The sequence below is a fragment of the Condylura cristata genome, unplaced genomic scaffold (assembly GCF_000260355.1).
Source record: "Condylura cristata isolate star-nosed mole 26May11 unplaced genomic scaffold, ConCri1.0 scaffold00012, whole genome shotgun sequence".
Lineage (NCBI taxonomy): Eukaryota > Metazoa > Chordata > Mammalia > Eulipotyphla > Talpidae > Condylura > Condylura cristata.
The window spans coordinates 12825335-12837291 of NW_004567113.1; the positions used below are offsets into that span (position 1 = coordinate 12825335).

The 11957-nt window shown below is 37.9% G+C and overlaps 1 protein-coding gene across 1 annotated transcript in view; it reads left to right on the forward strand.

The window, feature by feature from the left end:
• HPSE (heparanase) overlaps positions 1–11957 on the forward strand; it is a 33622-nt gene that overhangs the window by 16281 nt on the left and 5384 nt on the right. The window contains exons 4-11 of the mRNA XM_004681157.1: positions 1655–1828; positions 4613–4781; positions 6041–6088; positions 6867–6960; positions 7379–7485; positions 8462–8576; positions 9991–10109; positions 11421–11567. Of these exons, the coding sequence (XP_004681214.1) occupies positions 1655–1828; positions 4613–4781; positions 6041–6088; positions 6867–6960; positions 7379–7485; positions 8462–8576; positions 9991–10109; positions 11421–11567 (973 nt within the window). The remainder of the gene's footprint in view (positions 1–1654; positions 1829–4612; positions 4782–6040; positions 6089–6866; positions 6961–7378; positions 7486–8461; positions 8577–9990; positions 10110–11420; positions 11568–11957) is intronic.

Below are 11957 nucleotides of genomic sequence, written 5' to 3' on the forward strand. Positions count from 1 at the left end.
GTTAAAGGCTGAGTTAAACAGTTCCCAAAGTTTTAGGGTACCTTACTGACTCAGTCATTTTTTTAAAAGATTTATTTATTTATGCATACCAGACTGGGGTACAGGCCAGAGGTGTGGGGGAAGAGAGGAGTCACCAGAGACAGAGTGGGGAGCAGAACAGGCAGACTGATGAAGTACACTGCTGAGGGGAGCAGCAGGCGGGTCAGGAGAGGTCTGCCAGCCATGTGGTCACCTCCTGGCCAGGGATGGAACTCATGCTGCAATTGCGGCAATAGCTTCATAGTGCTGTGTTTAACCCATTGCACCACCAAGGAGGGCCCTGACTCAGTATTTTTTGACAGTAGACCTAGTTCCTCAAAAACTACTTAAGAGTTTTCATTATTAAGTTGTTAAGTTCAAACAACCCAATATTAATAGTTTTTATCAGGTGTAAAAAGTGTTGATGTGTTTCCTTTCAAAATCTAAAAGATCCTGCTACACCTCTGTTAGTAGAATTTCCAGTTAAGTTTGAATTTCAGATAAACAATAACTTTTACCATTTTCCTCAAAACAGTAAGCCATGCATTAAATGTTTTTCTTTTTTAAAGATTTATTTATTTATACATACATTCTGGGTGTAGGCCAGAAATACAGGGGGTGAGAGGATTCACCACAGAGTGGGGAGCAGAACAGGCAGATTGACTGAAATACACTGCTGAGAGGAGCAGCGGGTGAGACAGGAGAGGTCTGCTGCACCATGTGGGTCACCTCCCTGGGTAGCCAGGGGATTGAACTTGTGCTGCAGTGGCTGCTGATAGCTCAGTCTTTAACCCCTGTGCCACCAGGGAGGCCCTGTTTTTCATGTTTTACTTGAAGTTCAAATTTAACTAGATGGCCTGTATTTTTGTTTGCTAAATCTGACAATTGTTTTGTTAATTTTTCTGTCCAGAGAAGGGTTGCTTTGGCAAGGAACCTTGGCATGTAGTTAAATTACAGCCCTGTAGCTCTAAGCCAATTTAAAAACTATGAAATTCTATTTATTTTAAACTAGTAGATTAAAGATTTCAAACATTTATCTTAAATAGAATTAAATTCATCAATCTATCTTGTGACTGGGTTTGAGTGCAGATATTGAGGTGATGGTGAATGGGGTTTATGTTGGCTGCAAGATTTTGGCTCAGGCATGGTAAAGGCTGAGCTGTTTACATAGTTTCCCCAACTCACCTGAGATCACTTGAACAAAACCTGTGTGCCAGAGTAAGGTATCCGGTAGCTTCCAAGGGACATGACCCAACAACTGAAGAAAATGTCACATCTTTTTTTTTTTTAATTCACCAGTTCTAGATCACATGCAACAATAAAAGGCAGAAGAGCCCAAGCGAGGCCCAGTCCTAACATCATGCCAGACCTGGGAGATTTATGCCTTTCTGTACATTTTTCAAACACGGGAAATATGGATATATGTGTATAATATGGAGCATAGGAAAATACAGTGTATTGTTGTAGCATAAAAATAAATAAATAAATTCAGTTCAATTTTTTTTTTCCTTTATTCATTTAACCAAGTTGAAATTCCTTCAGTTTCACAATAGACATAGCAATTTATTTAAAGAGTGTATCTTGAGGCTTTTGTCAAGGTGGTGCTAACTTGCCATTAAATTACATCTTCTTTCAGAAAGCTCAGTAGATATGCTGTATAATTTTGCAAACTGCTCAGGACTTGACTTGATCTTTGGTCTAAATGCATTACTAAGGACAGCAGATTTGCAATGGAACAGCTCCAATGCTCAGTTGCTCTTGGACTACTGCTCTTCTAAGAATTACAGCATTTCTTGGGAACTAGGCAATGGTAAGTATCCCTGGGGACATTCAACTGCTAAGGAGATTCCCTTTGGTATTATTTGTTCTTATTCATGATATTCCTTTTAATATTACCAAATCTACTTCAGCACATTCACAACAATGCCCACAATGAAACCGTTGGCAGAATACTCCTTTATATTTCCCAGAACCTATTGCTAATCCCTTCTTTATGTTACATTTGAGCTGAGAACAACTAATTGGCTCTAGCAACTTTCACAACTTAATTTTGTTTGTGATTTGCAGGGCACTTAGGTATGTGATTGGCAGGCTGAACTCAGCGTTTGCTTTTACCCTTCTATTCCTTTTGCTGTTGGTCATCTTGTCAGTTAATCTTAACAATCCCATTGCAACCCCATAATGTGCTCAAGCTAGAAGTACCCAGTAATAATAATCCTACCTGGGGTCAGTTCCTGATTAGCTACTTCACTCTTTTTGTAAAGAACTTATCAATTCTAACTAAAGTGCTAACGATTAGCCACCTACTTTAAAAACATGTATAGGGGCTCTCCCTGGTGGCGCAGTGGGTTAAAGCACCACATTATGAGGTTCTCTGAAGCCACTGCAGCACGAGTTCAATCCCCCACCAAGGAGGTGACCCACGTGGCATGGCAGACCTCTCCTGACCTGCCTGCTGCTCCCCTCAGCAGTGTACTTCAGTAGACTTGCCTGTTCTGTTCCTCACTCTGTCTCTGGTGAATCCTCTCACCTCCCCTGCACTTCTGGCCTGTACCCCAGTTCTGTAAGCATAAATAAATAAATCTTTAAAAAAAAAACAAACATGGATAGCTCTCTAATGGGAATGACCACTGTAGCATCAATGAAATTGAAAGAATGTACTTATTACATTAATTCTTGCTCTGCATCCAGATACCATGACCACAATATAGAGAGCTGCTTTTACTCATTCCCCTTTTCATTCATTGCAGGTTTACTTAGACTCCTAGTTGGACCTACTTTGTCTTATTTCAGAAAGTCAAGATAGTTTCCCTTTAGCTCTCTTATTTCTTCCTCCATTCAGAGCAATCTTTTATTAAAGAAATCATTTATAGTGCTTTTTCCACACATTGGCCAGTGGAACTCACAATAAAATGGAAAGTAAGTTGTAGTAATATCATAAGCACTATCCATTAAATTCTGAGCATTTAATAAGTATTAGCTTATTTTATCTTTATAATCTCCTTGAAATAGACACAATTACAAGGGTCATTTCCCAGATGATAAAAGAGGCACAACAGGAAAAGAGCAATTGATAAGTAACTGTGATGCTGAGCAACTAAGTGGAGGAGTTGTAATTTGAACCCAGGCAGTTTGTCTCCAGTGCCTGCTCTGCTCCCTTGAGACTTCCATTCTAGAGGTAGGGAGCCAGAATGGCACGAAAGCAAGCCAAGAGATAAGATACATGTCTATAATAAGATGTGGTATGACAGTGTCTAGCTGTAGATTTGGCTAGAGGAAGTGAAGGATATTGGCAAGTTGAAACATAGAAAAAAGAGAAGAAGCTTAGAGGCATCCATCTTGCAGCCAGACACTGAACGACTTGGCTGCAGCAACCAACAGGCCCCCTGCAGCCATCCTTCTCCATCTCTGTCCATCCTTCCCTGCCTATTTTCCCCCTCTACCCATTTTAGACTCTTCCACTCTTCAGAACAAGGTGAAAGAATGATGTCATTATACTTGCTTCTTCCTTGGGTCTCATTTTGCAAAGAAATCTGGTTCCCAGGGAGATGGGGAAGACATCAGGGAAGAGTTTTGCAAGGTGCATTTGGCAAGTAAGTCGGACACAGCCCTTATCTCCTTCCCATATATTTGGCATTTGCTTCCAGGATCACTTGTACATACACTACTTGAGTAAAAATTCTAAGTGGATCAAAATATTCTAAGCAAAGCTTTTTTTTTTTTTTAAAGACTTATTCATTTATGCATACAGAACTGGGGTACAGGGCCAGAGGTGCAGGGGCAGTGAGAGGCTTCACCAGAGACAGAGTGGGGAGCAGAACAGGCAGATCGACGAAGTACACTGCTGAGGGGAGCAGTGGGCGGGTCAGGAGAGGTCTGCCGCGCCATGTGGTCACCTCCGGGGCAGGCGGGAATCGAACTTATGCGGAAGTGGCTTCAGCTTCTCAGTGCTGTGCTTTAACCCGCTGCGCCACCAGGAAGGGCCCTAAGCAAAGCTTTTAATGGCATTGTAGAAAACCATTTCAATGCCTCCCCAACCAACTTTTTTTTTTTTTTTAAGATTGATTTATTATGCATGCAGGAACTAGGGTACAGGCCAATAGTGCAGGGGGTAAGGGAATTCACCACAGAGTGGGGAGCAGAACAGGGAGATTGACTGAAATACACTGCTGAGGGGAGCAGTGGGCAAGACAGAAGAGGTCTGCTGCACCATGTGGGTCAGCTCCCTGGCCAGGAATGGAACAAGTGTTGCAGTGGCTGCAAATCACTTCATAGTGCTGTGCTTTAACCCATTGCACCACTAGGGAGGGCCCCAACCTTCTTGTTTTAAAATACATTAGGCTATTAAATACTGGATATAGGCTATTTTCAAAGTGTCCCTACTTTAATATTCCCATTATTAGCTTCAAATACTCCCTCAGGTACATAAAGTTTTCTTTCTCAAGAATAGCCTCTTTATAACCAGAATTTTTGCTTTTTTTGCCTGTTTGTGTAATTTGAAAAATGTGTGGTTGCTTTTATATATACTGCTGTATTTACTTTTAAATATATAATTTCTAGGCAAATGATTATTTTGAGAATTGCTGTCTTTCAGAACCGAACAGTTTCAGGAAGAAGGCTGGTATTTTCATTGATGGGTTGCAATTAGGAGAAGATTTTATTGAGTTGCATAAACTTCTAGAAAAATCCACTTTCAAAAATGCCAAACTCTGTGGTCCTGATGTTGGTCAGCCTCGAGGAAAGACTCTTAAGATGTTGAGGAGGTAAGAGCTACAGGAAGCATGTGTTTGAAATTATAGGAAATCTTAAGGGGAAATAACCATTGAATTAGAATAAATCATAAAAATTCATTAAAATAATACTTGATGTTCATGGTGATTGTGGTATAAGATAGTTTCAAATATGTTTTAAGTATTTGTCTTAGTCTATTTGCTGTATATGCTGAAATTTTTGTTTTCCACTTAATATTTTTATAGTCTAGGAAAGTATTTTATAAGACTAGTTTTAGACCAATTTTTCCTAGGTAGTATTCAATTCACTGTACCTATTTGGTGTTTAGAAGGGAACCAGAAGATGAATTCACACACTTTCTCCCAATGAAACAAATTATGGCTCCTACCCTTGACAAGCCATAGAATTAGACTGATATTTAAACCATTTTCATCAGTTTCAAATGATAAATTCTAGTTATAAATTTTTTAAATTAGTTTTGGGAGAACTTTGTTACTAGATCACTAAATAATCTTTCTAAGAGCTATTTTTTTTTTTTTAAGATTTATTTATTTGTGCACACAGAACTGGGGTACAGGCCAGAGGCTCAGGGGCGGCGAGAGGCTTCACCAGAGACAGAGTGGGGAGCAGAACAGGCAGATCGACGAAGTACACTGCTGAGGGGAGCAGCGGGCGGGCCAGGAGAGGTCTGCCACGCCATGTGGTCACCTCCGGGGCAGGCGGGAATCGAACTCATGCGGAAGCGGCTTTAGATTCTCAGTGCTGTGCCTCAACCCGCTGCGCCACCAGGGAGGGCCTCTAAGAGCTATTTTATATATTAGAAGCAATTACAGTGAAATATGTGATTTTTGAATTAACGGTGCTAATTCTCTGTGATGTCAAGTGCAAGCGATATCTTAGAGTTGTTGACCTTTTTCTGTTTTTCTGCAGTGATGCATTTGAATATATCTATTTCTGTTAATAAACTTTTGAAGAATATTTGTGCAAAAAAAAAAGAGCTAGAGGAAGCAGAACCACTTTTCTTCAAAACAATATTTTTCTCTAGCGGAGAATCCTCAGTAGTGCACATTACTAGACCCTTTGCTGTCAAACAAGGTGTTTTACTAAAAGAGATTGACAGGTTCAGAAACTAAGGATTTGGGGACAAATGGCACCTAAGATAAAACTGTGTCAGGTTTTTCTGATCCTAACATAGTTAGGATCATTTCTAGGAAATAAAACTGCTGTCCACGTGTTATACGTACATGTCGTGCATATGAGAAGTAAATAACATTTTGTTTTTTTTTTCTAGTTTCCTAATGACTGGGGGAGAAGTAATTGACTCAGTTACTTGGCATCAGTAAGTATGTCTTCTGCTCTTAAAACTAAGAAAGTAATGCTAGTTTTACTTAGTCAACGTAATGTTAGCATTACTTAGTCTTCAAAATGATTTCCATTTCACTATTAATTGGCTTTATAGTTCAAATGAGTAAGGTCTCAAGCAAAAGCACTGTATTAGCATTTTAAGATGAATCAAACAAAGCACATTTAACTTACTTAAATAATGTGGTAGTTTCTACAAGATCAAGGCACACTATCATCGAACTCTCGAAACAGATAAGTAACTAAAACTAGTGTACTTGTCAAAGAGTGGGTAATTCATGCCTGAGTACCGCAGCATGGCTGTGACATCTCAGACAGTAATTGACCCCTTCTACCTTGATCTCTCCTTGTAAAACTTATGACTTTTGGGCCCTCCCTGGTGGCACAACGGGTTAAAGCACAGCACTGTAAAGCTTCTTCAATGTGAGTTCAATCCCCAACCAGGGAGGTGACCCATAAAGTTCAGCAGACCTCTCCTGACCCACTGCTGCTCCCCTCAGTAGCATACTTTGTGGATCTGCCTGTTCTGTTCCCCACTCTGACCCCGGTGAATCCTCTCACCACCCCTGTACCTCTGGCCTGTATCTCAATTCCGTATACATAAATAAATAAATCTTTTTTAAAAAAAAACTTGTGACTTTTTACTTTTTGTAACAAGGGGATCAGAAAAGATAGGAAAGGGAGCGGGAGAGCCAACTATTTAAAAGCAAAAAGTAAAGTTTTTTTTTTCTTTTTCTGAATATTTTCTGATTTAGCTACTACTTGAACGGTCGGATTGCTACTGAAGAAGATTTTCTAAACCCTGATGTGTTGGACACATTTATTTCATCTGTACACAAAATTCTCCAGGTAGTAATCTTTTTTTTACCTTTTTGATGGGTCCTTACTTTGTTGTCTAGTTGATTCTAAATTCTGTATTAATATAAATGTTTGTGTTTTTCTAAGTTTACAGAATAGGTACTAGGTCTATATACCTTCATTCCCTCTTAGCATTGGGTCTTACTTTTGAATGTTGACTAAATAATTCCCAATAGCCTTTTGGTAGAATTAATTCTCATACATCGTAAGAATGGAATTATTTACATTCCTTCCATACTCAGTATTGCAGCAAAAGTAGATTGCCCAAGACCAAAATGACTCTGAATATATTTTATAACTACATTGAGTGAATGGGTCTGGGAATATAAGGTTTGGGTTGTCATTAATCTTCAACACCGTAATTGGTAGGATTGTTTGCAATTACCATGGAAACTTTCCTGTTTCTTAGGTGGTTGAGGAGATCAGACCCCACAAGAAGGTTTGGTTAGGAGAAACAAGTTCTGCCTACGGGGGTGGAGCACCCTCGCTGTCCAACACCTTTGCGGCTGGCTTTATGTGAGTGAGGTCGCTCTCCCCTCGGGAACTGACTGCCGCCTTCTCCTGTCCTCTTGTTCAGCTGAAATAGCTCATCAGGCAAAAATCTGATCAAAGATGATTTCTGTAGCTGAGCCCAAAATGGGTGCCAGACTTGGTGGAGAAAATGCTTACTAGAACTTGTTGGCCGTCTGTAACGTGTGTCTCAAATCAATCATTGTTCGGATGAATTGCTTTACAAGTTTATTTCCTTAATTATGACCTATAACTATGCCAAGGATCCCTTCTTTTATAGGACTACATTGCTTAAAAAAAAAAAGCACAGCAAGAGCTTTGACCCTAAGAAAGATACTTCATACATAAAGCTATACACGTAAATTCCCAATGTTTAGAGCTTAAAGAAGGGAGGGGAATTACTCCTTCAAAAAACTCACTCAAGTCACTCAATTATCTATCCACCACAGATTGGTGGCTTTAAACATCTATCTTACTTACATTTCATAATTCTGTTGACACTCAATCTGTTGTTCTATATCCATTAAGACATTCTTTATGCTCATGGAGCTGCATAGAGGAAGATAAAGGAAAGATAGAGGAAAGAATGGAAATGTTTGTTTTGTGATTAACTAAAGATGGGCAGGGGAGGTGTCCATAAAAAGTTCTGATTTTACTCTATTTATTTCACATGTACTACTGCTGACTAAAAGCACTCTTCTCTTCAGACCTCACTTGTAGGCTGGGGCCCATGGTGAAGAGTTGGGTAGGATGTTGTCTTACACTGAATAGGGCTCCTGAGGTATATTATTAGTCTTCTGGGGTTTGTTCTCATGCTAAAGCATAGAAAGATGTGAAGGAAGGATAGTCTCCATTTCCATTAAATGACTTTTGTTTATATTTAATTTGCCCAACACGGATGATTAAATCAGGGTAATATGGGATTTGAATTGAGTTACTATGTTTTCCAAACTAAAGAAAAGTGGTCTTTACTCTTTTCCAGGTGGCTGGACAAATTGGGCCTGTCAGCCAGGATGGGTATAGAAGTGGTGATGAGGCAGGTGTTCTTTGGAGCCGGAAACTACCACCTAGTAGATAAAAACTTCAAGCCTTTACCTGTAAGTGACCACTCTTAGACTATTTCTGTGAATAGACTAACTTACCCTGGAGATATCTTGTTTTAACCACCTTTTCTAGTCTACTCATCTTCTCATTCGATTCAATGTTCTCAATAAACTATGGAAAGATATATTAGAAGAAATGTTAAAGATCGTTCATTCTAACATTTCAGTGTCTCAAGAGAAGAAGTTGAAGTCCGGTAATAACTTTTTAAATGTGGGCCATTTGGTACATGGCATGGAATTTTTTTCACAAAGGGGTCATTTAAATTTTTATGATTTTAACTGCAAAGGTAAACTTGGATCAAAAATGTTTTGTAAACTAAATCGAAATTAAATTGACTTGCAATATCCAAAATTTAATGATATTTTAACCATAAAATCTTCACTTACTTTAATTTAAAAGATACCTGGGCCTCCCTGCTGGCCTGCCAGTCGCATCTCAGTGCTGTCACTGCTACAGCACAGCTAACCCACTTGTGGCCCAGCAGACAAGTCTTACCCACTGCTCCCCTTGCCACTATATTTCAGTAAATCTGCCCATTCTGTTTCTGGTGAATCTTCTCACCCTCCACACCTCTGACCTATACTCCAGTTCTTCTATATACACACACACACACACACAGAGGTTTAAAAAAAAACTCACTCTAAGAATTGGTTATTTTGTTAATGATCTTCAAGATATTTATGATTAATTTACCACTTGCCTTCAATTACTAAATCAGAAAATGTAATGTTTCCATGCAAAAGTCATCTGGAAAACATATCAATTGTTAGAACCTGAGGCTTGAGTTTATCAAGTTTTGTTTATTAAAGTTTTTTTTATTTTGTTTTGCAATCATTCTTTGTAGGTAACTTGTGCTTCCATCAAGAGACACATACTGTCTAGTTGTCTCTCTCTCTTTTTGACCTTGATACATAGTAGTGATCATTGCCTATCTTTAGTTTACATATGGGGGAGAAGGGGGCCGCTAAGATTTTCAGTGAAAATCTTTTAGTCTCTTAAACAAATGTTTTATTTTTAATATTCCTCTGTATGTGTGTGTGTCTGTTGATATATCTGTGTATAAAGTTCTGCTTTGAGTTTTGCTTTCAGTTGTTCATTGGGGGACAACCAAAAACGTTTAAACTGTCTTTGAGCAATGAAATACATTCTAAGATTCCATCTCGTGTAGGCATGGCCCTCTGAACTGTGGGAACAGTCTTTCAGTGGTAAAAAGACAGAAAACAAGGTATTGCCCTCATGTTCAAGATTTTGGTCAGATTTTAGAGCAAAAGATTAATCCTATTTAAATACCTCTATAATAAAAAATCACACTCTTTTGGCAGGTAACTATTTTCTTGACCCTGTTTTTGTTGAATAAAAAAATAAGTAAAGATCAATTTTGTCTTTCCTCTCCCCAACCACAACTAGGATTATTGGTTATCTCTTCTGTTCAAGAAACTAGTGGGAACCACTGTATTAATGGCAAAAGTAAAAGGTCCAGACGGGAAGAAACTTCGAGTTTATCTTCATTGCACAAACACCAATCAGTAAGTATGTAACAACACACCCTTTACAATCAACATATTTTAATCAGTAAACATATAACTTCCTATTTTAACACCCTGCTGTCCTCTGTTTAGTTCTAAGGTTGCTTATTGTTCTTTATTTATTTCATATTCATAGTGATATGGTGACAGGATTTATCCCCGCCCAAAAGCTATAATTTAAATATAGGTATTTGTATCCTAGCAAAGGTTATATAGTGATTTAAGTTATCAAGTTATCATAACCCATAAATGGAAGTATATCCTGAATTTAAATAATGAATAGTAACAAAATGTTGGAACATATAAATGTTTTTCTGTGAATGAGTAATTCATTGAGTGACTATGAGTGAATATAATTATGAATGTAAATTCATATAAATGAACAGTCATAAACATACTAACCCCCCTGTATCATGTCTGATAAATTTAAAAAGAAGATGAATGAAAAAGAGAACAATACCCTTGTTTTCAAAAGTTTCAACCCAGTTTCTAGATTTGAAAGGCCATGGAGACTTATTTATTTATTTATTTTAATTTTTCTGTGGCAATGATTCAAAATACCAACAATCTCTTGAATTTCTAATTATTACATTAATTGATTTATTTCCTTATACCATTGCTCAATTTTGGACAGCATTTTCCCCTGTAATTCTCCCGCCACCACAGCTTCCGTGAATCATAGTCCCTTGTGGCCATGGAGACTCTTGTAGTTCAGTAAATAGCAAAAAAAGTTCCTAGACCTCAGAAATTCTTCCCTTTTCCTTAGTTGCAATCTGTCCTTCCTGGTCGGAAGGACACTAAAATACTAGTTCTGACTTCAAAAGTCACCTACCCTGCTTACTTTCCAGTGAGTGGGACTCAGTGGACATTGGAGCCCACTAAGAAGTTGGGAAGTAAGTTCTAGAATAAATTCTGAAACATGTCAGTAGATTTATTTTTCTTCTTCATTTCAGTCTTTTCATGAGGCTGGAAAAAGGTCATTTAAATGGTGTGTAATTCACATGAACACAAAATTTTACCATTTAATCTTCCTTTGTTTCAATATGGGGATGCTGACAGACTTCCTAGCAATACAGCTTAGCAAAACAGCAAAGATCTCAAGTTGCTCTAGACAGAAAATGAAGTGTGAAAAGCATCTGTAATCAGTTTTTCAAAATAAATTGAATCAGTGTTTTAAGATTGTCACAGAAGGAAGGATCCAAAGAGGGTCTGTCATCATCATAGATTAGTATCCACTGATCATACTTATAATTGAGTTTTGATTACTTAAACTAGATAAACATTGTATTGAGTTAATCTGTTTACTTTCAGCCCAAGGTATAAAGAAGGAGACTTAACCCTGTATGTCTTAAACCTCCATAACGTCACCAAGCGATTGCAGTTGCCATATAATTTCTTTGATAAACAAGTAGACAAATACCTTGTAAAACCTTTAGGACCTAAAGGACTACTTTCTGAGTGAGTAACTTTCCTTTTTTATTTTAAACTTTTATCAAATTTATTCACATTTATCAGAATAATATGTTGGTAGGGAACCCCCCAAAAATCCATTATGTCAAGTTAATACTAATTCTTAATATTCAGAAAATTTATAGATACTATCGATACAGATAGTATCACTCTGAGAGTGCAAGGTAGAAGTTTATGAATGTAGACTAGCAATTAACTTAGGGAATAGTTTACACTTCAAAACAACTTGATATTTCAAGATTCATTCAATGCATTTAGATTATTTGCTCTAAAAAGACACAATTCTTAAGCCAGAAAGAGAAAGAAAAATACCGGATGGTTTCACTCATAGCAGGAGTATAATGGACCAGGCGAGAAAATAACAAAAATAATGAACAA